At 38.2% G+C, this 27,077-nt stretch overlaps 1 protein-coding gene across 1 annotated transcript in view; it reads right to left on the bottom strand.

Moving 5' to 3' along the window:
• Positions 1-27,077, bottom strand: part of LOC113898163 (triadin-like) — an 86,468-nt gene that overhangs the window by 4,614 nt on the left and 54,777 nt on the right. The window contains exon 2 of the mRNA XM_027551079.1: positions 26,058-26,267. Within this exon, the coding sequence (XP_027406880.1) occupies positions 26,058-26,267 (210 nt within the window). The remainder of the gene's footprint in view (positions 1-26,057; positions 26,268-27,077) is intronic.

Raw genomic sequence — 27,077 nt, 5'->3', positions numbered from 1 at the left:
TAATTTAAAAAACTACTTAAGTTTTCAGGGATTCTCTTCCTTTGATATCTTAAGAGACTAGAATTATATCAACATTTTATACTATCTAAAGGTTAAGTATGCCAAAATGAAGCTTTTACTCTGATTAAGATAGGAAATCATTGGAAGGTTTGAGCAGAGGAAAAAGTGATTTGATTTATATAACTTCATTTGCCACATTGAGGATTGAAAGAATGCCAGGTTGGAAACAGGAAGATAAGTAAGGAGCCAAGTGAAACGATCTATAATCCAAGAGGAAGAAGATGGTGATCTCTATATCACCCATACAGAAGGTGATAACTGTGTGTGATGAGGTGTGATTGGATTCTGAATGTACTTAAAAGACAGAATTGATGGCACAGACTGACAGTATGGGCTGCTGGATGTGAGAGAAAGAGAGAGGTATGGAATAACTTCAAGGCTTTTGGATTGAGAAACTGGAAGAATGGAACTACTATTTACCGAAATGGGGAGAACTGGAGAATCCCAGGGACAGAGGAGCCTAGTGGGCTGCTGTCCATAGGGTCGCACAGAGTCGGACACGACTGAAGCAACTTAGCAGAGAGAAACAGGGTTTGTTGGGCAGAGTATTTAAGTAGCTAATTTTTAAACTTGTTAAATTTGAGTTGTCGACTGGTCTTTAGGTAGAGATGTAGACATTTGTGTAGTTTAATATGATCTACAAAAATGAAGTTCTAGTTGAAGATGGAAACTTGGAAGTTCAACAGAGACTAGAAAGAACTCAAAGCCATGTGATCACTAAGGAAGTGGAACTAGGAACAGTCCAACATTTAGAAGATAGGCAAATCAGAGAGATGAGGAAAAATCATCAATGAATTATGAGAAGGAGAGATGAGAGACAGACAGAGACAAAGAGACACACAGAGACAGATTAATTGAGAAGAAAGAAAAACAGAAAGTATAATGTACTAGAGATCAAGTCAAGAAATTGTTTCAGTGAGGATAAAGTGAGCAGTTGGCAAATGTTGCTGATAAGTCAAGAAAGACAAAGACTTAGAATAGAACTTTAGACTTAATGATGAGGATGTCACTGGCAACCTTCAAAGGGCAATTTCAGTGAAATACATTCAAGACCAAATGGGAAGAACTTACAGATAATAAATATATTTTACTGTAAAGTAAATGACAGAGATTGGGCAATAGTTGAAGGACTGGAACCATAGTGGGGTTTCCATTGTTTGTATTGTTCAAGAGGGAAGAATATTCTATTTTTATGCTGATGGGTAAGATCCCATAGAGAGGGGAAATAATATGAGAGAGGAGATTTCTGAGCAAAATTTTAATTTTATGTTCTGTTTCAGAGGATTCACAGCCCATCACAGGGATGCCAAGTTACAACTGGTCCCAAGGAAATGTACCTCCATGAATCAGTGACAGTATAACTTTACTCTTCGGACCTTATTTCACTGCATTCTGGAGAGTTTCATGTGAATAAGATATGGTAGTCTGAAAGGTGAGACTAAACCTTAGAGAAAGGAAATGGAATTTTATAATTGCAATTGAGAATTTTAAAAGAACTATATGTAAGAAACTGGATTGTCCTGGCACCATTAAAGGCATTTTTAGCAGCAGTATATTTTATATCTAATGGAAGAATATTGCAAATGGGATTTTTATGATTTGAATAGATTGAGACCATTTCCCCATTCCTCTTCTTTCTAAGTGTTCACTGAGGAACTTAACAATAAAATCCAACAAAATAGATAGTTTAATTATCCTTATGCTTAAATGCACTGTATCTCTCTCTCTCTATATATATATATGTATACTTTGCAGACATGCATATTGTATGGTTCTAAAATCATCAAACTGCGTTATTTTTATTAAAAAAATGCTGGCTTGAGACCAGCTTCTGATTTCCAGTCAAATGAACAACAACTTTAAAAACATATAGGGATAGATATATCTCAAAAAAGATAGCAGTCCTCATGTTAATTCTGATTTCCTCTCTCAGACATCACATCCAAATTACATCAGTGGGAATAATATTATACAATGCAACTAAACCTTTTATAGATGCCTTCTTTTTTAATCATACTTTCCTACCTCTCATGTTCCCATGAGTTAAATTACATACACTATAAAAAATATCATCATAAAAATGGTAGTAGCCAACACTTTTAGGGTGTATATTACCTGTCAGTAAGAACTTAAATGTATATTAACTCACGTTTTCCTTTCAAAAACTCAGTGAGGTAGGCATCTCTATTTTAAAGACAAAATTGAGACAGAGGAAATGTAAATAAGATGCCTAAGGCTACATAGCTAGTCAGTAATGGAACCAGATTTTGCTCTCTCCAGATCATGACTCAACTACTACACAATACTGCTACCAAAAAAACAAACAAAGATGTGAATTCAAAACTGGTTCCAGAGTATGATGTATTTCATCCAACATCTCAGCAAGACATTGCTAAAGCACTGAGACCCTGGAATACTTCCTGAGCTTCTGTTATATGAGATAAGAAATGTTTCTCAATATTCAACTCACTCTTAATTGTCTCTTATGTTTCTTACAGAAAAACATACCACTGAATGCAAAGCTCCTTATAATCAGTAATTGGATTCTTGGCACTGATAAAAGAGTGCCAAGAGATGCAAGAGAGTCAAAGAAAGGTTTTAAGTTAAATAAGATTTTTATTCATCCAGTGTCTTTGAAGCCAAACTATATTGATACTTCATTTCTAAATGAGAACATACACAGGAAATTAAATTAGTCATCTTCTCTGCCTTACTCCTAAAGAACAAAGTTTGTGGTTTCATCATTATCTTTGACCATCAGTCTTACATATAATTGGCTCTTCTCTATCTTTCAAATCTTGAGAAGCATCAGCAAATGACAACATTTACAAGCATGGGCTCTGAGTTCAGAATGATAGTGTTCAAGTTCAGCTCTCCTATCTAGTGCTAAACTGTGCAATAATGAAGACAGAGACAAAAGGAAAAATCAGTAATAATGCTTCTGTCTTTATTTACAATTTTGTTCATCCCAAATTTTTGCATTAGTTTTTAAATATTAGAGATGTATTAAAATACTGGCATCTTAACTACTGAGTTGTTTGGAGCCTCTTAAATTTGGCAACCAGAGTGAGTGCTTTATTCATCTGACTTAGTCCTAGTGTTTACGCCACCTGCATGCTGTGTGGTGTTGAGAAAATTAACTTCTACCATATCTATAAAATTCATTGATATGTCTCCTTTTCTGAAGTCACTGGTCTAAACTAAGACCTCAAACCCTATGCCTGTTGTCTTTATATTCAGCCTTCTCATACCTCAATTTATAATATGTCCAGTTCTGGCAAACAGTATTATACAGTATAATACAAAACCAAAGTACTCTGTGCTTCAGTTGGCTAGAATGAAAAATGACAATAAGAGTACCAATACTTCACAAGGCTGACATCAGTATTACATGAGATAATATATTCAGAGCACATCGGAAAGTGCCTGGTAATTAATCAATGTCACTGTGGGAGAAGCAAGATTGCCTTTGAATTCTGAATGACCCAAGGGCTCTTCCCAGTTTGCTATCTGGGCCTAGTGGCTTCTCCTCCCCTCAGCAGCAGGAACTGTGTATGATCTCATCTTTCTCAAGGTGTCCAAATGTTGCACAGCTGTCATTTCCAGTAGCCCCTGGGGTGTTTGGGACCTTAGTTCTGACTGCATGGTATCCATTCCCAAAGGAGTGACCCCTCCAACTATAAGGCCGACCTTTTGCATTCCTTAAAGAAGGAAAGAGCAATAGTGTCTCTCTGAGCCACTCCACAGGATGGCCAGAGAACCAGGCTTGTAGGTATCTTCTGACTCTCTGCCCATAAGTCTCTGCCAGATGCTATTTATTGAACTTCATTCAACCTTACTATGCATAAACTCTTCAGGTGTAAAGCACCTACAATAAAGTAAAAGATGTAGCAAGTGTTAGATAATTATTAATTCAATTTCAAGGAGATCCAACCAGTCCATCCTAAAGGAGATCAGTTCTGGGTGTTCATTGGAAGGACTGATGCTGAAGCTGAAACTCCAATACTTTGGCCACCGGATGAGAAGAGCTGACTCGTTGGAAAAGACCCTGATGCTGGGAGGGATTGAGGGCAAGAGGAGAAGGGGATGACAGAGGATGAGATGGCTGGATGGCATCATCGACTCGATGGACATGGGTTTGTGTGGACTCCGGGAGCTGGTGATGGACAGGGAGGCCTGGCATGCTGCGGTTCATGGGGTTGTGTCTCTTTGAGACACGACTGAGCGACTGAACTGAACTGAACTGACTGAATTTTCAGAATCATCTAACTCACACATATGGTAGTCTGGGCTTCCCAGGTGGCTCAGTGGTTAAGAATCTGCCTGCCAATGCAGGAAATGCAGGAGACACAGGTTCACATCCTGGCTTGCGAAGATCCTCTGGAGTAGGAGATGGCAATGCACTCCACTGGTCTTGACTGGAAAATCCCATGGACAGAGGAGCCTGGCGGGCTATAGTCCCTGGGGCCACAGAGAGTGGACAATGACTGACACCCAGAGCACAGAGCAGCATGGCAGTGCTCCACAAGTGTGCACTGCCATAAATATGACCCTGTGATCACTTAGTCCCTAAGTCCTCAAGGCCACATTGCCAGAGCCTGTGAAATCCAAACACTGCTTTCGTCAGGACTCAGGAAACAACCAGTGCTTGCCTCTTATCTCCCAGAAAATATTCACATCCAAATATTTGGATCTAATCTGAGCTAAGGATTTTTTAAGTGTCATAAACTCTACCTAAGTTAGAAAAAAATTCCACTTATATATATGTTGATGTGTATATCTTAAACACATTAGTACTCAGTATCAGTTCAGTCAGTTCAGTCGCTCAGTCATGTCCGACTCAAATATAAAATTCTTTTAACACAAATTATTTTGCATTTATTACATGAAATATCTTAAACGTAATATAATTAACGTTGCTGTTGTTTAGCCACAAAGTGGCATCCAGCTTTTTGCAACCCCGTGGACTGTAGGCCACAGGGTCCTCTGTCCGTGGAATCTCCCAGGCAAGAACAGGGTAGTGCGTTGCCATTTCCTTCCCCAGGGGATTCTCCCAATCCAAGGATCAAACCTGTGCCTCCTACATTGGCATGTGGATTGTTTATTGCTGAGCCTCGTGGGAAGCCCCATAATTAACATAGTGCTGCCATTTATGGGCTTGCTATCTAGTTTTGATATGTGAGGGGTGTTATTTCATAATATATAGTGGTGATTCCAGACCTAAAGAAATTATTACATTTGAAACGTCTAGCGTCTCATTTTCTGCCATTAAGTGTTTCAACACTTCAGGCTCTGCTGGTGAAATTTTGACCAAGTTAAGAAAAATATTAGCAAATTATGCATCATTTAATATGCTATGAGTTACACAATAAGTTTTGCTTGATGTACTGAGTTTTTGTTCAGGTGTTTTTGTTTTTGTTCAGATGTTCAGTTTTTGTTCAGATGTTCAGTTTTTGTTCAGTTTTTGTTCAATTTGTTCAGAATTCCCTAGAACTTTACCAGTGCAGAATAGAGCTATCGATGTGTTTTCCCATTCCCAAGCTACCCATCAGCAGTAGAGGAAGGGAAACACAGGGAAGAAAAACAAGACAAAAAGATAAAATGATCTGAATGCTGTCAGAAAATAATGGTTGTCTGCCGTCTATGGGGTCGCACAGAGTTGGACACGACTGAAGTGACTTAGCAGCAGCAGCCACTGTGTTATCAGGCTTCTTATATGCAGAAATGTAACTGAGAAAACACAAATTCTTATTAAACAGTTGAGACTTGAGATTTCACATCATTCAGAATAGTCAACTATTTCCTAAGTCAAAATTCTGATTCAGCTTATTTTTAACCAGGACATATTAGAAACAAAAAGCACTCACAGTGAGTTTACTAGCCCTCTGACTCTTTGGGCCCCAGAGTCTCCAGCATTGCTGATACTAGGCACAGACATTTAAGAAATAATGAACAAAAACAGGTACTTTCACATCTACTAGAAAGGCTATTGGGCTTCCCTGGTGTCTCAGTGGTAAAGAACCTGCCTGTAATGCAGGAGAACTGGGTTGGATCCCCAGGTCAGGAAGACCCCTTGAGAAGGGAATAGCAACCCACTCCAGTATTCTTGCCTGGAGAAGTCCATGGACAGAGGAGCCTGGTGGGCCATGGCCCGTGGGGTCACAAAGATTAAGACATGACTAAACACGAGTGACTAAACAGCAGCAGAAAGGTCACTGTCTTCATCAAAGTGATGATTACGCAAGACATTACATTGTAAGTGTTTTAGGTCCAGTGTGAAGTAACTTCCAATTTCTCACAGGTTAGACCAACAGCCTTGAATATATCTGGCTAAACTCAATCATGTCAGAACTGTCATCTTTAGCTGTTATCATCACAATGGAGACCCATTCAAGCTCTGACAGTCTTTTGCATTCCTTTTTTCTCCTGCAAGTTTATTGTTTTCATAGTCTCTATTTCATTTCAAATTGAAGATAATGCCAATACGAGAAATGAGAAGTAATACATCCAAGGAGGTCAAGAATTCAAGAAATGTTTGATACAGCAACATTATTCCTTCATATTTAACCTCTAAACTGTATTTACATCCTTGCAAATGAAGTTTGTCAAACTTACACTAATTGGAATTACAAAAATTTCCCATTACTTTCTCTTGAAAAATTCAGCAAATAACTATATATTTGTAAGACTGCTTCAGTTCTAGAGATAACACATGATATTTTGGTATCCAGTAAGCTACTTTGTTGTACCCAACGTAGTGAAAAATTGTGGCCCTAAAATAGCTTTTCTAAAAATAGCTTTTCTATCCAAGAAATATTTTGAGAGGCCATTTTTTAATATCCTGTCTTTAAAACCACTTATAGTAGCACTTCAAAATGATTTACAGTGAAGAGTTAATAGGAGTGGATATGACTGATAAGGGTTTGAAAGAAGCAAAGGTAAAAATAATAATAAAATGGAGTGGAGGCCAAAGAAAATTAAACTCAGCTACTGTAGTACATGCTTTGGATTAAGTAACAGATTCTCACATGGACAAAAATATGAAATTTAATCTATGTTGCAATATTTCTTTGAAATTGAAAATATAGGTTAAAATGATTTTTGTATTAATTTACATTTTGTCATTAAGCAAAAAATATAAATATTAGATCAGTTCCTTTCTGAGAAGGAACTCAGGGTTGGCACTGCTGATAGAGAACCCACCTACCATAAGAGATGTAAGAGACCTGGGTTTGATCCCTGAGTGAGGAAGATTCCCTGGAGGAAGGCATGGCAACCCACTCCAGTATTCTTGTCTGGAGAATCCTATGGACAGAGGAGCCTTGTGGGCTACAGTCCATAAGGTCACACAGAGTTGGACATGACTAAAGCGACTTAGCATGCAGGAACACAATTAAGTCATGAGTAATTTGTGAGATGCTTCTATACAGCATCTTTCAGATGTTTTTGCAGAGAAAAGTATATGATGAAATCTCATTTTGATATGTTTAAATGATGTCTTTTACAAATGAGTACCACGACAATGCCATACTCAATAACAGATGTTGTATTTTAAAACTATAAAAACATTTTGAAAAGTTGTATGTAATCTCCTGCCCTGAATTACATAAATAATTTAACTTCAAAATCAAGTGTCTCTTGTATAGATTTTCCTTCCAATAGATTTTTAACACAGATCACATAGAGAGGTTGAAATTCCCTATAATCTTTTATCCTCACCCTCAATGAATAACCCTCAGAATATGGTGATATAAAAAGCTGGACTCATAAAATTCCTATGGTACTTCTAATGGTCGCCACACTAAGAATGATTTTTACTAGTGCCTGTGGTGCTGGGGGCTGAAGAGGGAACAACAGGCACTTGGGAACAAAAAATGGGTGAAAAGTGAAGGAGGCAGTGGAATCTGGAGCCTGGGAAGGCTGAGAGAACACAATGGAAACCGCATCGGTCGTATGACCTCCAAGCCTCCCTCTTCAAAAAGGAGAAGCTCTCACGCTTCTCATGGAGCTAACTATGCACCTCAGGCAGGACTGACGATGCCAAAAGGAGGCTCTGGCAGGAGCTGGGGCTGCTGCAGGAGGGGCCGTTTGTCACCACGCCAACAAGGTGAGCCGAGGGATCAGGGACAACAGACGTGTGCAGCTGCACATGGTCAGCTGCAGTGACCTTCCTGGTCCTGCTTGCCTCTGCCTCCCAAGTCCCCCGCACAATGATTCTTCGGGCTCACACAAGCCCACAACTATGCAGACGAGGGAATTCTGGAAGACACAGTCTTATCTTAGCCAAAGGGACTCAATACAAATTCACCACACCTAGCATCGATAATTATCAACATTTTCACAGTTATATATTTCTTCTCTCCCACCCTTTTCTTTTTTCTGGCTTACTAAATATTTTAAAGCAAATCTTAGATGCTTAAATTCTAAATCCAAGATCCATAAATACTTCAATAAACATGTCTTTTCCATCATTTGTCTGATTGTTTTTTGTTTGAGGTCAAAAAATGTCCAAAGTATGTTTTTATCTTTCTTTTGCCAAAGTCTGGAATCAGCTACTTCTTGAAGGAGTCATGGTTCTTTTTATTGGGAAATAGTATTTTGAGACTAAAATTTGATCATCAGAGGTGCTCATTGCAGAGAAGGCAACGGCACCCCACTCGGAGAAGGCAATGGCACCCCACTCCAGTACTCTTGCCTGGAAAATCCCATGGATGGAGGAATCTGGTGGGCTGCAGTCCATGGGGTCGCTAAGAGTCGGACACGACTGAGAGACTTCACTTTCACTTTTGACTTTCATGCATTGGAGGAGGAAATGACAACCCACTCCAGTGTTCTTGCCTGGAGAATCCCAGGGACGGGGGAGCCTGGTGGGCTGCTGTCCATGGGGTCGCACAGAGTCGAACACGACTGAAGCGACTTAGCAGTGGTGTTCATTGAGTTGGATTGTTGTGGCAAGAAATATTAAATTTCAAAAAAGGTATGTGTTTACACTGATATTTCCAAGTAAAATCTGGAATTTTCACCCACCTTTTCAACTATGATACACTTCTCTTCTGTTGAAAATATTATTTCTTAATAATATCAATTGAATTAATTACTTCATTTTTTCTACAGTATACCAATAAGAATTTCAAATAAAATGACATCAATACTACTAATAACAATAAAAGCAGTGAATGGAGTTTCAGATCTCTTTTCGTTTCTTTTTGTACTTGAACTATACCACAATAAGGACAGAGAGTCTGAATTGTATGTTTTAAAGTTATTTGAAGTAATTCTTTTCTTTGGTTATACCAATAACTTCATATATAGTTAGATTCATTTGCTTCAGTGTGTTTTCAGATTTTTGGGCTTATTTAAATTATTTAAAATATAAAAAGACATTTATGAGTTCTCAAAGTCAAAATCCATTTAAGAGCACATCTTAAGAAAATTGGGGGACTTCCCTGATGGTCCAGTGGCCAAGACTCTGTGCTCCTAATGCAGGGGCCCCAGATTGAATCCTTTAGATCCCACATGCCGCAACTAAGACTGAGGATCTGGAGTGCTGCACAGACCCGGCGTCGTAGACAAATAGATAAATAAATAAATATTTTAAAAAGAAAGAAAGAGAAAATTGTGTTGCTATTCTGATCACTTGCTGTAGTGTCTTCTTCTTTTGACAGCTACCTAATTTTGTTAATTTTGACTTATCCTTTCATTATTTCATGTATTTCTTTCACATACATACTTATATGTAAAGGAATACATCTAAAATTATAAACAGGGGAATAATAAAATGAGATTTGCAATTCGCAGTAGTCTGGCCAAAGAATGAGCAAGGAGGCAGAGGTAAGATTAGAGGCAAAGAGAAAATATGAGGCTCCTCTAACTATCTGGGGGAAACTAAGGCAGGAGTTATAGAGACAAGGTCAGAGTAAGCAGAATCAAGAGACATTTAGAAAGTACAAACAATTCTTTTTGATCGCTTTTTGAAGGAGTAGTGGGGAAAGAGGGTGAGGAGTCTCATGATTCTAATTAAAGAAACAGGAAACTGGATTTGGAATCTAGGAGGCAGGCCTAGAAAGAAATACAATCAGCCCAGTGAGGAATTTTGAGTTTGATGCTCCGACTATCTTTCTAAAATTGGAGAGTGATTAGGGACAAAGATGTGAACTGGGAAGTTATTATGTGTGAAGGTCAGTTATAAGCAAACTTCTGAGCAAGTAGGTCAATTAAGAGGAAAATAAAAACACTGATGAGCTCTTTTTTTTTTTTTTTTTTTTCAAAATAAAAATCACTTACCTACTCCCATGGTGGGAAGAATGTATTTCTTAAAACTTATCTTGGATGCTTTAATTGTTTAGAACTGCATCACTGTTTTTGGCCTTTAATCTAATTATCTGACCATTTTAAGGAAGGGCTGATCCTGTTATTAGACTGAAAGTCATATATTAAAGATAAGCAAGCTAAATATGATGGCAATTTACTCATCACTTGTATGGGAAACTCAAAGTCATCACAGCAATGGAATAAGGTGGTATTGTCTAACAGGGGAAAGAAGCTGCTGCTGCTGCTGCTAAGTCGCTTCAGTCATGTCCGACTCTGTGCGACCCCATAGACGGCAGCCCACCAGGCTCCCCCGTCCCTGGGATTCTCCAGGCAAGAACACTGGAGTAGGTTGTCATTTCCTTCTCCAATGCATGAAAGTGAAAAGTGAAAGGGAAGTCGCTCAGTCGTGTCCGACCCTTAGCGACCCCATGGTCTTCAGCCTACCAGGCTCCTCCATCCATGGGATTTTCCAGGAAAGAGTACTGGAGTGGGGTGCCATTGCCTTCTCCGATACAATAAAAAAATAATACATTTAAATAAAAATAAAATAAAAAACAGTTGGAAAAGAATAAAAATCATAAGAGGTCATGTTTTTAATAAGCAAGTGTCAGTCAACGGTTCTAGTACTGCAAGATTTAACTGAGATGAAGATAACTATGCTACTTGTTCTTTTGTTCATCTGTTCCATTTCTTTATTTAGAAATCAAGTGTATATTTGAAACATTTCAGCAGAGTGATAGAATCGTGTCAGATTATCTCTTAGAGGGGCTTGGCCACAGGGACAGAAACAAAAAGGTTTGCATTTAGAGCTAAATAGGGATATAGGGAAGTGAGGGAAATTTGTCGGTTTTTTCAAGTTAGAAAACACATAAACATATGTAGAATGGAAAGAGGGGATACAGCAAAGACTGACGGTACAGGAATGAGATGTCATTTAAACCTAGAGACATTTAGATGTAGCAACATTGAAAACACACCTTCAAGAGGCCTTCTCCTATCATACCACACCCTCCCACACACATATTTCTTTAAGAGTAATAATCCCTTTTAAAAAGCAAGATCTTCCTGAAGCAGTAACTTGTACTTCTTTGTTAGAAAGCCATTAGACAGGTGGTTCTAAAACCATAGCAGCCTTTGTAAGCAAACAAAAACTAAAGCCTTTAAATGCCTCAAGGTTAAGATATCAAATCTAAGGACAACAAGTTGAAAGGAGTCAACTAGCCCTTCCCAAATAAGGCAAAGGCTTTGGCTGCAACCAATCAAATGACTTCCTTCCTTTGCTTCTGCCTCTTCTTCTAGGTGTGAAAGTGTTAGTCACTCAGTCCTGACTGACTGTGATCCCAAGGACTACAGCCTGCCAGGCTCCTCTGTCCATGGAATTCTCCAGGCAATAATACTGGAGCGGGTAGCCCTTCCCTTCTCCAGGGGATCTTCCTGACTCAGATATCAAACCCTGGTCTCCTGCCCTGCAGGCAGATTCTTTATAATTTCTGCTAGGTAGTACAGTGGTAGAGAATCGGCCTGACAATGCAGGGAATGCAGGAAATCTGGGTTCCATTCCTGGGTTAGGAAGATCCCCTGGAGTAGGAAATGGCAACCTGTTCCAGTATTCCTGCTGGGGAAATCCCATGGACAGAAGAGCCTGACTAGCTACAGTCTATGGGGTCATAAAAAGTCAGACACGACAGCATACAGCACACTTTTCGATAGAAGGTTTTTCCAAGGTCCTGTCAGCAGAGCACTGCTAACCACTCGTGGTTTGGTGCAGTCCGATATGAATCAGCTTTTGCTCATATTCTTAACATTTTGAGTTTGCCTTAGTTTATCTTTTAACATTCCTGATAACCACATATCCCCAAATCATTTTCTCTCCCTTTCTCTTTCCACCTCTCTCATCATCCTCTTCCTGTCTCTCTCTCCTCCCTCTGTGCTCTGGATACTGCCTGTATTAGACTGCAAAATCAGACTGCTCCATCTGATAGTGAGAATGATTTAAAAAATAAAGGGTGAACACAAAGCCCCTGAAGTGCATCAGATACTAAAAAATAAAACCCATTTGAGTTACAATTTTGAAAAAAAAAAACAAAACAAAATACTTTCAGATGTAGATACTTAGATGCATTTAAAGCAAAGAAAAACTAGGATCCTGATTTACAAGCAATTTTAGTGAGTTCGTAAGGAGTACGTCAAAGCTGTATATTGTCCTCCTGCTTATTTAAGTTATATGCAGAGTACATCATGCAAAATGCCAGGCTAGATGAAGCACAAGCTGGAATCAAGACTGCCGGGAAAAATATCAATAACCTCAGATACATAGATTACACTGCCATTATGGCAGAAAGTAAACTAAAGAGCCTCTTGATGAAAGTGAAAGAGGAGAGTGAAAAAGTTGCCTTAACACTCAATGTTCAGAAAACTAATATTAAGACATCCAGTTCCATCACTTCATAGCAAACAGATGGGGAAACAATGGAAACAGTGACAGACTTTATTTTCTTCGGCTCCAAAATCACTGCAGATGGTGACTGCAGCCATGAAATTAAGACACCTGCTCCTTGGAAGAAAAGCTATGACCAACATAGACAGCATATTAGAAAGCAGAGACATTACTTTGCTGAAAAAGGTCCATCTAGTTAAAGCTATGGTTTTTTTCCTGTAGTCGTGTATGGATGTGAGAATTGGACTACAAAGAAAGCTGAGTGCCGAAGAAATGATTCCTTTGAACTGTGGTGCTGAAGAAGACTCTTGAGAGTCCCTTGGACTGCAAGGAGATCCAACCAGTCTATCCTCAAGGAAATCAGTCCTGAATATTCAATGGAAGGACTGATGCTGAAGCTGAAACTCCAATACTTTTGGCCACCTGATGCGAAGAACTGACTCATTTGAAAAGACCCTGATGCTGGGAAAGACTCAAGTCAGGAGGAGAAGGGGGCGACAGAAGATGAGATGGTTGGATGGCATCACCGATTCAATGGACATGAGTTTGAGTAAGCTCCGCGAGTTGGTGATGGACAAGGAGGCTTGGCATGCTGCAGTCTATGGGGTTGCAAAGAGTCCCACAGGACTGAATGACTGAGCTGACTGACTTAGTGAGTGCATTGTTTTATTGACTGCCCGAGGAAATGACTGACTTCTTCTAATCTACATCTGAATAGTCAGAGGCTCCGATTCTTGCCATTCAACATCGGAGGCGTGTGCATTTTCCTTCTGATTTTTAACATTTTTGCAATTGAAATTTTCCCACACTCATCTTCACTATTAACCAACTTCAATATTTTAAAAATGTACACTTGTGTGGAAACTTAATAACATTAAAAACAAGCAACTTTAGTTTAAATCGTGTGATTATGTCAGTGTTAAACAGTTTCACAGTATGTTTCTAAGTTGTCCTTCACTGTACCTCAACTGTTACTTTTTGAGGCAGTAAGAAGCATTAATGCAAATAAATGTACATTTCACCTTTCTTTCTCAATATGACCCCAATCAACCAACTTTTTGCTGGCAAAATTGCGTTGCAGATGTTTAAGCCTGGAATATTTCCAGCTAGCTGGAGCTAGATCCATGTCATTTTATATCCAAGGGCATTTTATATCCTGAAATAAAAGTCACAAACAACTTTTGGCTGTTGTTTTTTATTCTTATCAAGCATCTATAGAAAAATTTAAGAGTCTTATTATACTTTTATTAATAAGCATGGTGTGGATGTTATTACATCAATTGAAAAAATTAACTTTCCTCCTCTTAGAAAAGTATATTATAGCTGAAATATAAATACAATCCCAATGTTACATGAATTAATAAGGAATGAGAAAGCAAGTTTTCTGTAGATTTATATTAGTAGATTTCTACAGATTTTTTTTTCCCAAGCTATAGAATTAATTTTCTGGTAGCAGAAGAAGAGTTAAAATATCATAGTACTCCAGTTAGATGACTTACTTGGATCAGTATGTTATAAACTTAGCAGACCAGTGAAGAAGAAAGATATTAAATTTGAGGTTAATATAGCAATTAGCATATTCTGACTAATTATTTAATAAACATGTATTTCATCAAGTTAAGATTTGGTTTGAGAAACTCTTGATTATATTATATATTCTCTTTAGCTATTCTATCACTATGTTAGCCACAGAAATCATTTTAAAGTTATTTTCACCACATTACAATGTAGCATGTAGGGTCATGAATTATGTACTTACTATATATCATAGAAAAATAACAAACTATTTCAGAAAGGCTGGAACATTCCCTCAGTGTGAAAATAAAATAGAATACTTTAATCATTGTATTTCTATTGTATAACTGGGAAAATCTATGTATATTCAAATGATATTTAAAATTGGAAAGCATGTAGTCAATCCATCTTTTTGAAATATGCCTATTCATCTTTCTGAAACACTGAATAGCCTTAAAGTCATGAAGAATAAATTAAAATAATACTAACTACAATTTATCTAACAATTACTATGTGCCATTCAAAATTCCAAGTGTCTTGTATATATTACCTCATTCAGTGTTCACGGAACCACATGAAGCAGATACTATCACTGCCTACAGAGAATGGAACTGAGGCACAGAAAGTCATGTTTCCATGGTTACACAGCTACTAACCGGAGTGAGGGCTGCAATCCAGAGCCTGCACTCCACTACTTCACTCGGGGCTTGAGGTCCATGTGTTCTTTTATTATTGCTGTCTTGTGTTTTTGCTTGTTTGCTTGCTATGTATGCTTAGCAAATAACTCCTGTTAAGCTCATACAAATTGTACCAAACAGTATGTGGCAGGCAGTCAGCAGGCTAACAAGAATAGTAAGATAAATGAGACAATCTTTTCTTTGAGATGCTTAAGTTTCAATCAGGGAGACAGAAGTTTAAAAAGTGAATCCTAACACTTTCAAAGTCATCATAAGGAACAACTATGCTCATTACTCAGCATTCAGAGTGTAAAAAATGCTACCACATTTTCCTTTATTTATTTACTTATATATTCATGCTTTCATCTTAGCATTCATTCAGATGTTTATTGAGCTCACAGTGCTAAACACTTCTAAGTACTAGAAAAATCAAGCAGATAAAACAGTCAGTCACTTTCCTTGCAAAACTAACAGATAAGTGGAGAAGAGAGATATTAAATAAATAATCACACACAATCAAAGATACATACAACTTGTAATAAGTCCTATGGGTAAAGAGTAAATGATATAATGGGGAATTAGGATAGAGTACCTTGATTTACATTCAAAGTTCAGAAAAGGTTTCTCTAAGGAAGCGAATCCAAGAGCAGCATGAAAAGATATTTAATAGTTGGACCATTGAAAAGTGGGTATTAACATTTGATATGATTTATAATTGTATCCAACTAGATGCATTTATAAATATAAACTATCATTTGCCAAGGTTCAAATGAATGGAATAGAGCATTGGTATCAAATTTGGGGGTTTTTGACCTTGAAAACTGCCACCAGCAAAAACCTGGAGCCCAACATCGAATTGCTAACTTTTTATTTTGTAAGAAAATGTCATTTAAAAAACTGTAACAGAAACAGTATCTGCCATTATCATCATTTCAAAATAAAATTTTCAGACCAAAAATGTATAAGTAATAGAAATAAGGACACATCTTTAAAGTGGATAAATTCTTCTTTATCTTTTTCTTCATTTCATGAAGAATCAACAAAACTTGATTAGGATCTGGGAACCACTGGACTACAAAAACTGCTATCTCCTTAAGGTGTTTAAGAGCAGATTGGAATTAAGTAACGAAATGTATCCTTTTAGATATGGTGACCAAGAGGACTAAATAAGCCTGGGACACTGAACAGAAAATGTGGGGTTGGAGATAAGACTTGAATCAGAATAAGAAGCACACAAAATGTCAACTATTCTTGAAAACTCAGTACATAGGAGAACTGATAAAGTCTTAAAATGTTGCATTTAGTGTTCCAGTTTTCCAAGTCTCCTGAAATGTAATAACAAATTCATATATATACAGTCACACAGTCATTTCTATACACACACACACAGACACACATATACATGTATACATAACTATTAAATGTTAAATTTAAACATTCTGATTGACTTTGGGTCTTCCCTCAGTCATTTTGCTCATCTAAACTCATACCCTGACAAGCAGTGCACCTGTGTTACTGGGCTAAGTGCCAGGGGAAGAAAAATCAGGGAAATTAATTTTCAAGAGCAGTAGATAAATGGCACACCTCATTAGAAAATCTATTTAAAAGGCACATCAGGAGATGTCTGCAAGACTTTCATAAGAAATTGATGCTTCTTACCATCATATTCTGGCTGGCTCTCTTCTCAGATTACTGATCTTACTTCCTGGTAATAAGATTCAAATTCAAGTTACATTTAATGAGTGCTTCCTATGTGCCAAGCAGGTATGTTTTACATAGATTATCTTCTCTATTTTTTCAAAATTGTTTTGAAATATTTTGTGGAATGCCTGCAAAAAATTACTTTATGTGCTTTGAGACCCCCCGGATATAGCCACACAATGATTTTCCCTTCTTATGAATGAAGATGCTAATAAATTATGACCCTTGTTCTTAAGTTAAGAAAAGCCACAAATCACTACAATTTATTCCTGTACATTCTGACCTAGAGGAAGATCATTAACATCCACAAAGGCCTCTAAGTTTGTAGTCATTTCTTTAGCAATACTACTTGCTTGCATTTATTGTTTAGAGAGAAAGTTGTATCTGTAAATAAGACAAAGAAGTCTATAAGGAGTATCAACAAAGACCACAAATTCTGATACTGAATCATTAAATTATCAGGATACCCCTCTGTTTTCTGGAAGGACCTCCTGGCTGAGTCTACAGAAGCTTGGGGGCAAGGCCTCTAGCAGCCTTGTGATCTCCATTCCACTCTCACAGGTGTCCTATTCTGGATGATATAGTCATCCTATGGTGTGGCTTCGTGTGCTCTCTAATCTCTAACTAGAACTATGTTTCCCAGGATTCCCTTATATGAATGTTCCAGGTAACTGTTGTGTGTGAGAGAAATTTATAGGAGCTGTAGAAGACAAAATAGAAGTAATAACCACTGTTTATTCTCTGAAGGTTGGTGTAGAGCAGGCTTTGTCACCTCTCATGCAATGCACATTACGACAAACACACAGGCTGATCTTGACCCGTGATAGCAGTGGACTGCATCTCTTTGAGTTCCCACTGGATTTCCTCCTTCAGCATCTCGAAACCCTGGTGTAAGGCTCGTGTGTTCCCAAGGTGGAAGGCACCAGCTTATATTGAAGCTCACCCACATCATCGTAATTAGAAGTGGTAAGAATCAAACGAGGGTTCCATTCGTTCTTAGTCTCCCCTTTCTATTTCCATCTGTCCTTTTCAGTGAAGGAGTTCAGGATATGCTACCCCAACCTGTGGCTCCATAGCATACCAAGCTGGAAGAATTAGAGAAAGAGCATGTGCAAGAATTTTCTGATCTTCCTCTGAAGCAGGTCATAAACGCTTCTGTGAGAGGGCACCCACTATGCCCAGAGGAAAGTAATGTCCTTGTCCCCAAAAGTCCAGAGGAATCTGAATGAACAGGCCTCACTGTGTCCTCCAGCTCGCTATAGTTAGCTCAGACCCTTTTTGGTCCTGTCACATTTTTTTACCACTTTTCATCAAAGCAACCACTAAAATGCTCAAGTCTAACTGCCTCTTAAGGTCTTCATTTCCTTATGAAGGGCTCCTATGTCACATAAAACTTATATTAAATAAATCTGAATGCCTTTCTCTTGTTAATTTGTCTTTTGCTAGAGGGGCCCTAGCCAAGAATTTAGAAAGAGAAAAGAAAAAGTTATGTTTCTCTTCTACCCTGTCTTCAACTCTGTCGACTTCTGACCCTGTACCAGATAAATTACAACAGCCTCATCTAGACTGCTTAATCAGCTTCCAAGAATGTCCAAGTCACACAAAATAAATTCCCTATTTTACATTACTTATAGATGGTCAACACTGAAATCAGATTGATATATTCTTTGCAGCCAAAGATGGAGAAGCTCTATACAGTCAGCAAAAACAAGACCAGGAGCTGACTGTGGCTCAGATCATGAACTCCTTATTGCCAAATTCAGACTTAAATTGAAGAAAGTAGGGAAAACCACTAGACCATTCAGGTATGACCTAAATAAAATCCCTTATGATTATACAGTGGAAGTGAGAAATAGATTTAAGGGCCTAGATCTGATAGATAGAGTGCCTGATGAACTATGGAATGAGGTTCGTGACATTGTACAGGAGACAGAGATCAAGACCATCCCCATGGAAAAGAAATGCAAAAAAGCAAAATGGCTGTCTGGAGAGGCCTTACAAATAGCTGTGAAAAGAAGAGAAGTGAAAAACAAAGGAGAAAAGGAAAGATATAAGCATCTGAATGCAGAGTTCCAAAGAATAGCAAGAAGAGATAAGAAAGCCTTCCTCAGCGATCAATGCAAAGAAATAGAGGAAAACAACAGAATGGGAAAGACTGGGGGTCTCTTCAAGAAAATCAGAGATACCAAAGGAACATTTCATGCAAAGATGGGCCCAATAAAGGATACAAATGGTATGGACCTAACAGAAGCAGAGATATTAAGAACAGGTGGCAAGAATACACAGAACTGTACATAAAAGATCTTCATGACCCACATAATCATGATGGTGTGATCACTCACCTAGAGCCAGACATCCTAGAATGTGAAGTCAAGTGGGCCTTAGAAAGCATCACTACGAACAAAGCTAGTGGAGGTGATGGAATTCCAGTTGAGCTATTCCAAATCCTGAGAGATGATGCTGTGAAAGTGCTGCATTCAATATGCCAGCAAATTTGGAAAACTCAGCAGTGGCCACAGGACTGGAAAAGGTCAGTTTTCATTCCAATCCCAAAGAAAGGCAATGCCAAAGAATGCTCAAACTACCGCACAATGGCACTCATCTCACATGCTAGTAAAGTAATGCTCAAAATTCTCCAAGCCAGGCTTCAGCAATATGTGAACCGTGAACTTCCTGATGTTCAAGCTGGTTTTAGAAAAGGCAAAGGAACCAGAGATCAAATTGTCAACATCTGCTGGATCATGGAAAAAGCAAGAGAGTTCCAGAAAAACATCTATTTCTGCTTTATTGACTATGCCAAAGCCTTTGACTGTGTGGATCACAACAGACTGTGGAAAATTCTGAAAGACATGGGCATACCAGACCACCTGACCTGCCTCTTGAGAAATCCATATGCAGGTCAGGAAGCAACAGTTAGAACTGGACATGGAACAACAGACTGGTTCCAAATAGGAAAAGGAGTTCGTCAAGGCTGTATATTGTCACCCTGTTTATTTAACTCCTATGCAGAGTACATCATGAGAAACGCTGGACTGGAAGAAACATAAGCTGGTATCAAGATTGCCGGGAGAAATATCAATCACCTCAGATATGCAGATGACACCACCCTTATGGCAGAAAGTGAAGAGGAACTAAAAAGCCTCTTGATGAAAGTGAAAGTGGAGAGTGAAAAATTTGCCTTAAAGCTCAACAGTCAGAAAATTAAGATCATGGCATCTGGTCCCATCACTTCATGGGAAATAGATGGGGAAACAGTGGAAACAGTGTCAGACTTTATTTTTCTGGGCTCCAAAATCACTGCAGATGGTGACTGCAGCCATGAAATTAAAAGACGCTTACTCCTTGGAAGGAAAGTTATGACCAACCTAGACAGCATATTCAAAAGCAGAGACATTACTTTGCCAACAAATGTCCGTCTAGTCAAGGCTATGGTTTTTCCTGTGGTCATGTATGGATGTGAGAGTTGGACTGTGAAGAAGGCCGAGCACCGAAGAATTGATGCTTTTGAACTGTGGTGTTGGAGAAGACTCTTGAGAATCCCTTGGACTGCAAGGAGATCCAACCAGTCCATTCTGAAGGAGATCAGCCCCAGGATTTCTTTGGAAGGAATGATGCTAAAGCTGAAACTCCAGTACTTTGGCCACCTCATGTGAAGAGTTGACTCATTGGAAAAGACTCTGATGCTGGGAGGGATTGAGGGCAAGAGGAGAAGGGGATGACAGAGGATGAGATGGCTGGATGGCATCACTGACTCGATGGACGTGAGTCTGAGTGAACTCCGGGAGTTGGTGATGGACAGGGAGGCCTGGCGTGCTATGATTCATGGGGTCGCAAAGAGTCGGACATGACTGAGCGACTGATCTGATCTGATCTGATCTGATAGTGACTCTACTCTGATCAAAGTAGACAAGAGTATTACTGGAATAGTATTTTGACATTGCATTTAGTAAGAAATGAAGGGTAGGTGAAATCTCTTATCTAGTATCTGATTTTGGTGCCCTAAAATTTGTCCTGTTTGAAAAGATGAAGCAAAGTCACAAATTTTTCAGACCAGGAATCCAGGTGTCATCCCTAGTTTACAGACAAGAAAAGGTAACCACCTAGTAATGCTAACTTGTAGGCTATAGAGATATAAGTGAACCCAGTCTTTTGAATTAAGCACATATTAAAAGTTACTTCTACTAGTGCTTCACAAGTAGATTATATACAGATCAACCAAATCAAATTCAGAAAATAGCGAATTGAGAAGATTGTCCAGATGAGAATCATTCTTCCCAATCCAGTACTTGCTTATGAAAACAGATTTTCATTTCTCTGTAAACATTTTTTAATATATGGAGTTGCTTATCTACTTTTCTCAAGTGCCAGAGCCCAAGGACAGTAAACCTGCCTGGTCTTCCGAACTATTTCTGATATGCTTTCTTCTACCACCAACCTTGTTTTTAAACATTAACAATACATATTTCAAAGACTACTATGCAGTACTGAAGCCCCATCATAGTAATAATATTTATCCCTAGTAAATGTTTGAAAGGCACCAATTAAAAATAGCATTAGAAACATAAGAGAATCATTTACATTTGAAACTCTCGATGAAGTGAATGTTTTTTCTGCAAAAATGTTGTTGTTGTAAAAACAACATTAAAGAGAGGTTGAAAACATAATAAATGGAGAAAATAAATCAGAATTTTAATATAAGTGTATGTATACTATCCAACCAGTGGTTAATATGAGTTAGAAGTTTTATGCTGTAATTATACAATGTCCTTGAACTTATACTCTTTTGGTTCTAGAAATTATTCAAATTTTAATTAGCAAAAAGTATTTGAATTTCTTATTTGAAGAATTATATATATATATCTCATTGAGAATTTTAGTTTTGAGATTTTTAAGATATCAAATTCATTAGAGAATATTTATTTTCCTAGATATGGCCCCATGATACCAGCCATTCCAATACACCAACTTTCTCTTTGCACCTGTCTCTCTTTTTCAAGTAAGAGAATTGAATGCTACTTCTTTAGATTTAAGTATTCATCCAAAAATACATAACTTGGCAATATAACTTTCTGACAATATAATACGTGGTAGCCAACCACCACCTTGGCCCCAGTGATTTTTGCCTATGGGCACTCATACCACTGTGCAGTCTCTTCCAACACTGAGTAGGGATGAACTGTGTGACCAAAAGGATTTTACAGAAATGGCAGTGTGTCATTTGCAAGTGTAGGCTATAAAGGGCATTGTGACTTCTGTCTTGCTCTTTCTTGGATCACTCAGTCTAGAGACACCAGGTGCTATGTTCTGAGGACAAACCGGCATTAACTTGACAGCCAAGTGAGTGAGACATCTTGCCAATGACTCCGCAACCCCAGAATAATTTTCAGATGTCTGCGACCCCAGCCAGTGTTTTCATGGCAACCTCAAGATATACCCTATACCAGAACCACCCACCTAAGCCATCCCCAAATTCCTGACCCACAGACACTGTGTAAAGCGATAGTTATTTATTATTCTTTAAACCTCTTACTTTTAAGGTAATTTACTATGCAGCCGTAGATGACTATTACAAAATATGAAAAGTATCATTTCATCTTATAAACATATTTAATTTTCTTATTCTAATTTTGTTAAATTTGTAGCCCACTAGGCTCCTCTGTCCATGGGTTCTCCAGGCAAGAATACTAGAGTGGGTTGCCATTTCCTTCTCCAGGGTATTTTCCCAACCCAGGGATTGAACCCAGGTCTTCTGCATTGCAGGCAGATTCTTTACCATCTGAGCTATAGGGAAGTCCTAAAATTTGAAGAAGAAAATGGCAACCCACTCCAGTATTCTTGCCTAGAAAATTCCACCGACAGAGGAGCCTGGTGGGCTATAGTCCATGGGGTGGCAATATGACTGAGTGACTAACACACATATAATTTTGTAATTAAAATTACTTAAAAATTAAATTACTTATTAATTTTTTAAGTTGCTCAGAAGCTGGGTGAAATAAAATTTTTATGATAAATATTTGTTTCTTCATTATTACGGAATTATTTCAAAATCAAAATATCAGCATTATTCATTCCTTTAAGCAATATACAGCAAAACATATGCTACATGACAGATACTAATGTACAGAGAGGAATAAGAGAGTTTCTTCCTTGAATAAGTTTAAGTTTCTGAATGAGATGGACAAGTAAACAGATACTAATAATACAGTGTGATAGCTGCTGATAATACTGGTGCCCATAAGGGACTAAGAAAAGGAAAGCATGGCACAGCGAGTGTTTCCTAGGAAATCTGGAAACATTTAGCAAAAAAGGGATGAATCCATCCTTCAAGAAAAGAGGAATGAATCTCTCACTAGTGGTATTAAAATGTATACAGTACTCTGTGATAAACCAGGTTCTGTTCTGAACACTCCACAAATAAATTCATTTATATGATTTCCTTAATAATCTTATTGCATGGGTACTAATATTATCCCCACTGTTTAAATGATGAAATGGAAGCAAAGAAATTCCAAGCAACTTTTCTCACAACAGCTAGAAAGTTCCAAGATCTGGATTTATTAATAACAGAGAGGAAAAATCCAGTACCAGAGTAAACATTCGTGGCCTCTTTCGTACACTTTCTGCTATATTGGACCATGGCATGGGGAAAGGACAGCACGAGCGGAGGCGGGGAGCAGTGAGAGTGTATGTGCTCCTAGGGAAAGAAAACAGGTGAGAGCAGTGGGAGGTAGCACGGGGCACACGAGCGGAATCACAAGATGAACATAAAGGGCCGAGCCAAGGACTTGAATTTCATGCCAGGGGAGCTGTACTTGGCAAAAATACGTGATGAAACTTATGTTTTATGAAGATACCTTAAGGGCAATGTTAAAAGGGAGAGACTGGATGAGGCAGGCAAGAAGAAAGTGCACTAGCACCCTTGAATGACAATCAAGGTCTAAAGTGTCGTAATGGAGACCGTGGTCATACGAGGAGGAAGCAAATTTATGAGGGGTACGAAGGCTGGCTGGCACACAGTATGGTAATTGATCAGGTGCCCAGAAGATTTAAAAGATGACTTGCAGGTTTCTTTTTGCAGGGAATGGAGAGATGGTTAGGTCATTAATAAATATAGAGAACTGGAGGAAGAGTCTTCACAAAGATGTACTTAATAAGCACTTCCTGAAAGAAGAAATGAAGTAGTAGGAATACAGAGGTTATTTTTTGCCAATCAAATGTGATACCAGTAACAGAGGCATTATCCATAGTTTCTCATTACAGTAGTCCAAGGAAGCTCTACTGTGGACTGTAAGTGTGTCTTGCATTCAAATAATCTAACCTGAAAGTCTAATTATATGTAGCTGCTCATTTTATCAAATAATTAAAGACAAACTCAACAGTAATTTCTTTAGTACACTTATTAAAATAGTAACTTTACAAATATTAGATTTACATGCAATTCTAAAATACATCTACTATAAAAATTGAAGAACTATATTTTATGACCATATTTGGTTCTAAAATTTGAATGAATGAAATTCTTATAAAGAATGGATGAAATATCACATTCAATTAGGCTCAAGGGAAATGAAATCTCCTAGAGGAATGTAACCAACTGATTTTCACTTAAAATTCTAGGTCATATTTTATATTATTCACATTTTTAACAGTATATTCTTTTAAGAGGCTGCCTTATACACAGTATCAAAACAACTGCCTATTTAAAGCAGATGCTCATGGCTCTATATAAACAGCCCTTTTGCTCTGGTTGACATCGTGGGATTTGTCTCTCTGTTGTATGATGCTCATGCTCACTTTAGCCCACCACAATGGTATGGGGGCAGTTGACTCAGTCACACCTCCATGTCAATAAACCCAACCATACATTTTTATGACTTCCCCTTACTCCTACTAGCATTTCTTTTAACTTAGCCATTTCTTGGCACATATAGTAGATACTTGATGATAATAACTGTTGAATAAGCAAAATGCCATAATGAGAAATAGAGGATCTCTTACTGTATAGAATGCAACATAACAGTTTCTGTGCTCTACTGAATCCACTCCTACTACAGAAAGAACAGGTGGGTTGGGTGGTGCTCAGTGCAAATATGAATGAGCACATTAAGAGGTTGATGAAATGTTTTTGCTTATGATACAAAGACATAAGCATAAACTCATTCATCTATTCATTTAATACTTACAGAGCACCTGACTGATTCCTTCCCTCAAGGACCTCAGTCAATAGAGCATGGCAGATGTGGAAATAAACAAATATAATTTAAAAAATACAAAAAGGCCTTGAACAAAGAGATGAACAACATACTCAGACATTGAATAGGCCACAGTGAAAATCTAAATTTCATTACTTGTGATCTTCCTGCAGGTGTATGTGCTAAGTCACTTTAATTGTGTCTGACTCTATGCGATCCTATGACTATAGCCAGCCAGGTGCCTCTGTCCATGGGATTCTCCAGGCAAGAATACTAGAGTAGGTTGCCATGCACTCCTCCAGAGGATCTTCCCAACCCAGGGACTGAACCCATGTCTCCTACATTGGCAGGTGGGTACTTTACTATTAGCACCACCTGGGAAGCTCTGTGCTATACCTATCTCACTTCAAATTATAAAAACACATGGTTGGTCATAGTATCTCATTACAAATAATTAGAAAACTCAAAATAGGGGGTTCCAGTGGGAGGAGCAAGGGCTTCTCAGGTGGCTCATTGGTAAAGAATTCACCTGCCAATGCAGAAGACATAGGATATGTGGGTGCAATCCCTGGTTGGGAATATCCCCTGGAGGAGGGCATGGCAACCCACTCCACTACTTTTGCTTGTCCATGGGGTCACAATGAGTCTTACATGACTGACTGACTGGCTATTCATTCAATGGGAGGAACAAAGAGAATATCTTGGAAGGAAGCTTGGAACCAGATGGTGAGGGGACTTACACAATTTTCCATTTATCCAAAAGTGCTTTTTTTGGTTTGGTTTAGTTTTATGTTACCCCTTACACTTTACTTCTTTATAAAGGAGTACTAATCAAGTATAAGATCTACAAATTATCCTTTATTATTGGTTGATAAAATCCCTATTCCCAAACCAAATATCCACCACCACCATGCTTTGGGATCATTAACCTCATGGGACTATAGCATTCAGCTTTTACTCAGCTCTTCAAATAAGGCTGCATTTGAAATCTATAAGGAAAACAGGCAAAGAGAAGAAGGAAAGGTGAAGATGGGAACTAGCCCTCAGTGGCCTTCAAGCATGTTTGTAGTAGGACGCTTTATTTGCAGGGCAAAGAGAAACAAAGCTAGAGCTGGAGAAAACACCGCTTCTTTTCATGTAAGAGCCAAACTTCATGGACCTTACCTGATAAGTTTTTGTAATCCACTAAGTCAAACATAACAACGGCCACAGCTGACCATGTGATGATGAGAGCGATGACCAGAAGCCAGGCTGCTGGGGAGCTGAATGTCGTCACTAGGTCCTCTGTGACTGTCCTCTTCAGCACTTTTCCAGAGGCCTTGGGCACAGATCCATTCTTGCTGTCTATCACAGTCGTGGTTGTAGATGCATTTCCTAATCAAACATTTGAGAAAGGAGAATTACGGTTTAGGATTTCACATCAAATATTGATGACAAAAAAACCCTCACAAATCACAGACTTATATAAGTACATATAGCTCTTTTACCGCACTTTCTATGGCAGAGTACACCTCCTTAGTGGTAGGGCCAAACTCCCTGTCCATTACCGCATTTTTACTTCCTCAGCATTTACCCTGCACTCTGATACCCATAGGCCCTCATAATCGGCATTTCTAGTCTCCTAAGTTCCATAAATACTGCCACCCAGGCCACAAACCTTGGCATCGCCTTCAATCATTTTTACATCTCCCTTACCACCACCTTTATTCACTACCATCAAGGGCAATGGCTTTTCTGGTCAAGTTGCTTTTTAATACCTTTTTCACTTATTTAGGTTCATACGTCAGGTCTAAATGCAAGCAAAACATCTCCTCTGGGAGAGAAACAAAATCAGGGATAAAATAGTTCAAATGGATGAAATTCCTTTTGGATATCCTGGTTTAACAGCTTAACTGACCCTCTATTGATGTCATTCATTTTTATTTGTGAAAGGGGCACAGAAAATCTAAAAGATTAATGTTGGAAAAATCTTATTATATCCAAAACCTTTTTATATTTGCTTTTAAAAGTCTACACATTTATGACTGAAAATTCAAAACTATAAAAAATAGCAAAATACATAAATAGATAATTATTTAGACTCTTTATTAAGTAATAGTTGATTTATTTGTGTTCTCAGCACCTCAAAACAACTGTTGACATATTGTTCTAACTACACCTACTTTTTGGCATATGCAAATAAAT

Source organism: Bos indicus x Bos taurus, chromosome 9, assembly GCF_003369695.1.
Source record: "Bos indicus x Bos taurus breed Angus x Brahman F1 hybrid chromosome 9, Bos_hybrid_MaternalHap_v2.0, whole genome shotgun sequence".
Lineage (NCBI taxonomy): Eukaryota > Metazoa > Chordata > Mammalia > Artiodactyla > Bovidae > Bos > Bos indicus x Bos taurus.
Note: the sequence above shows the minus strand (reverse complement) of the source record. Positions and strands in the feature narration are given on the sequence as shown.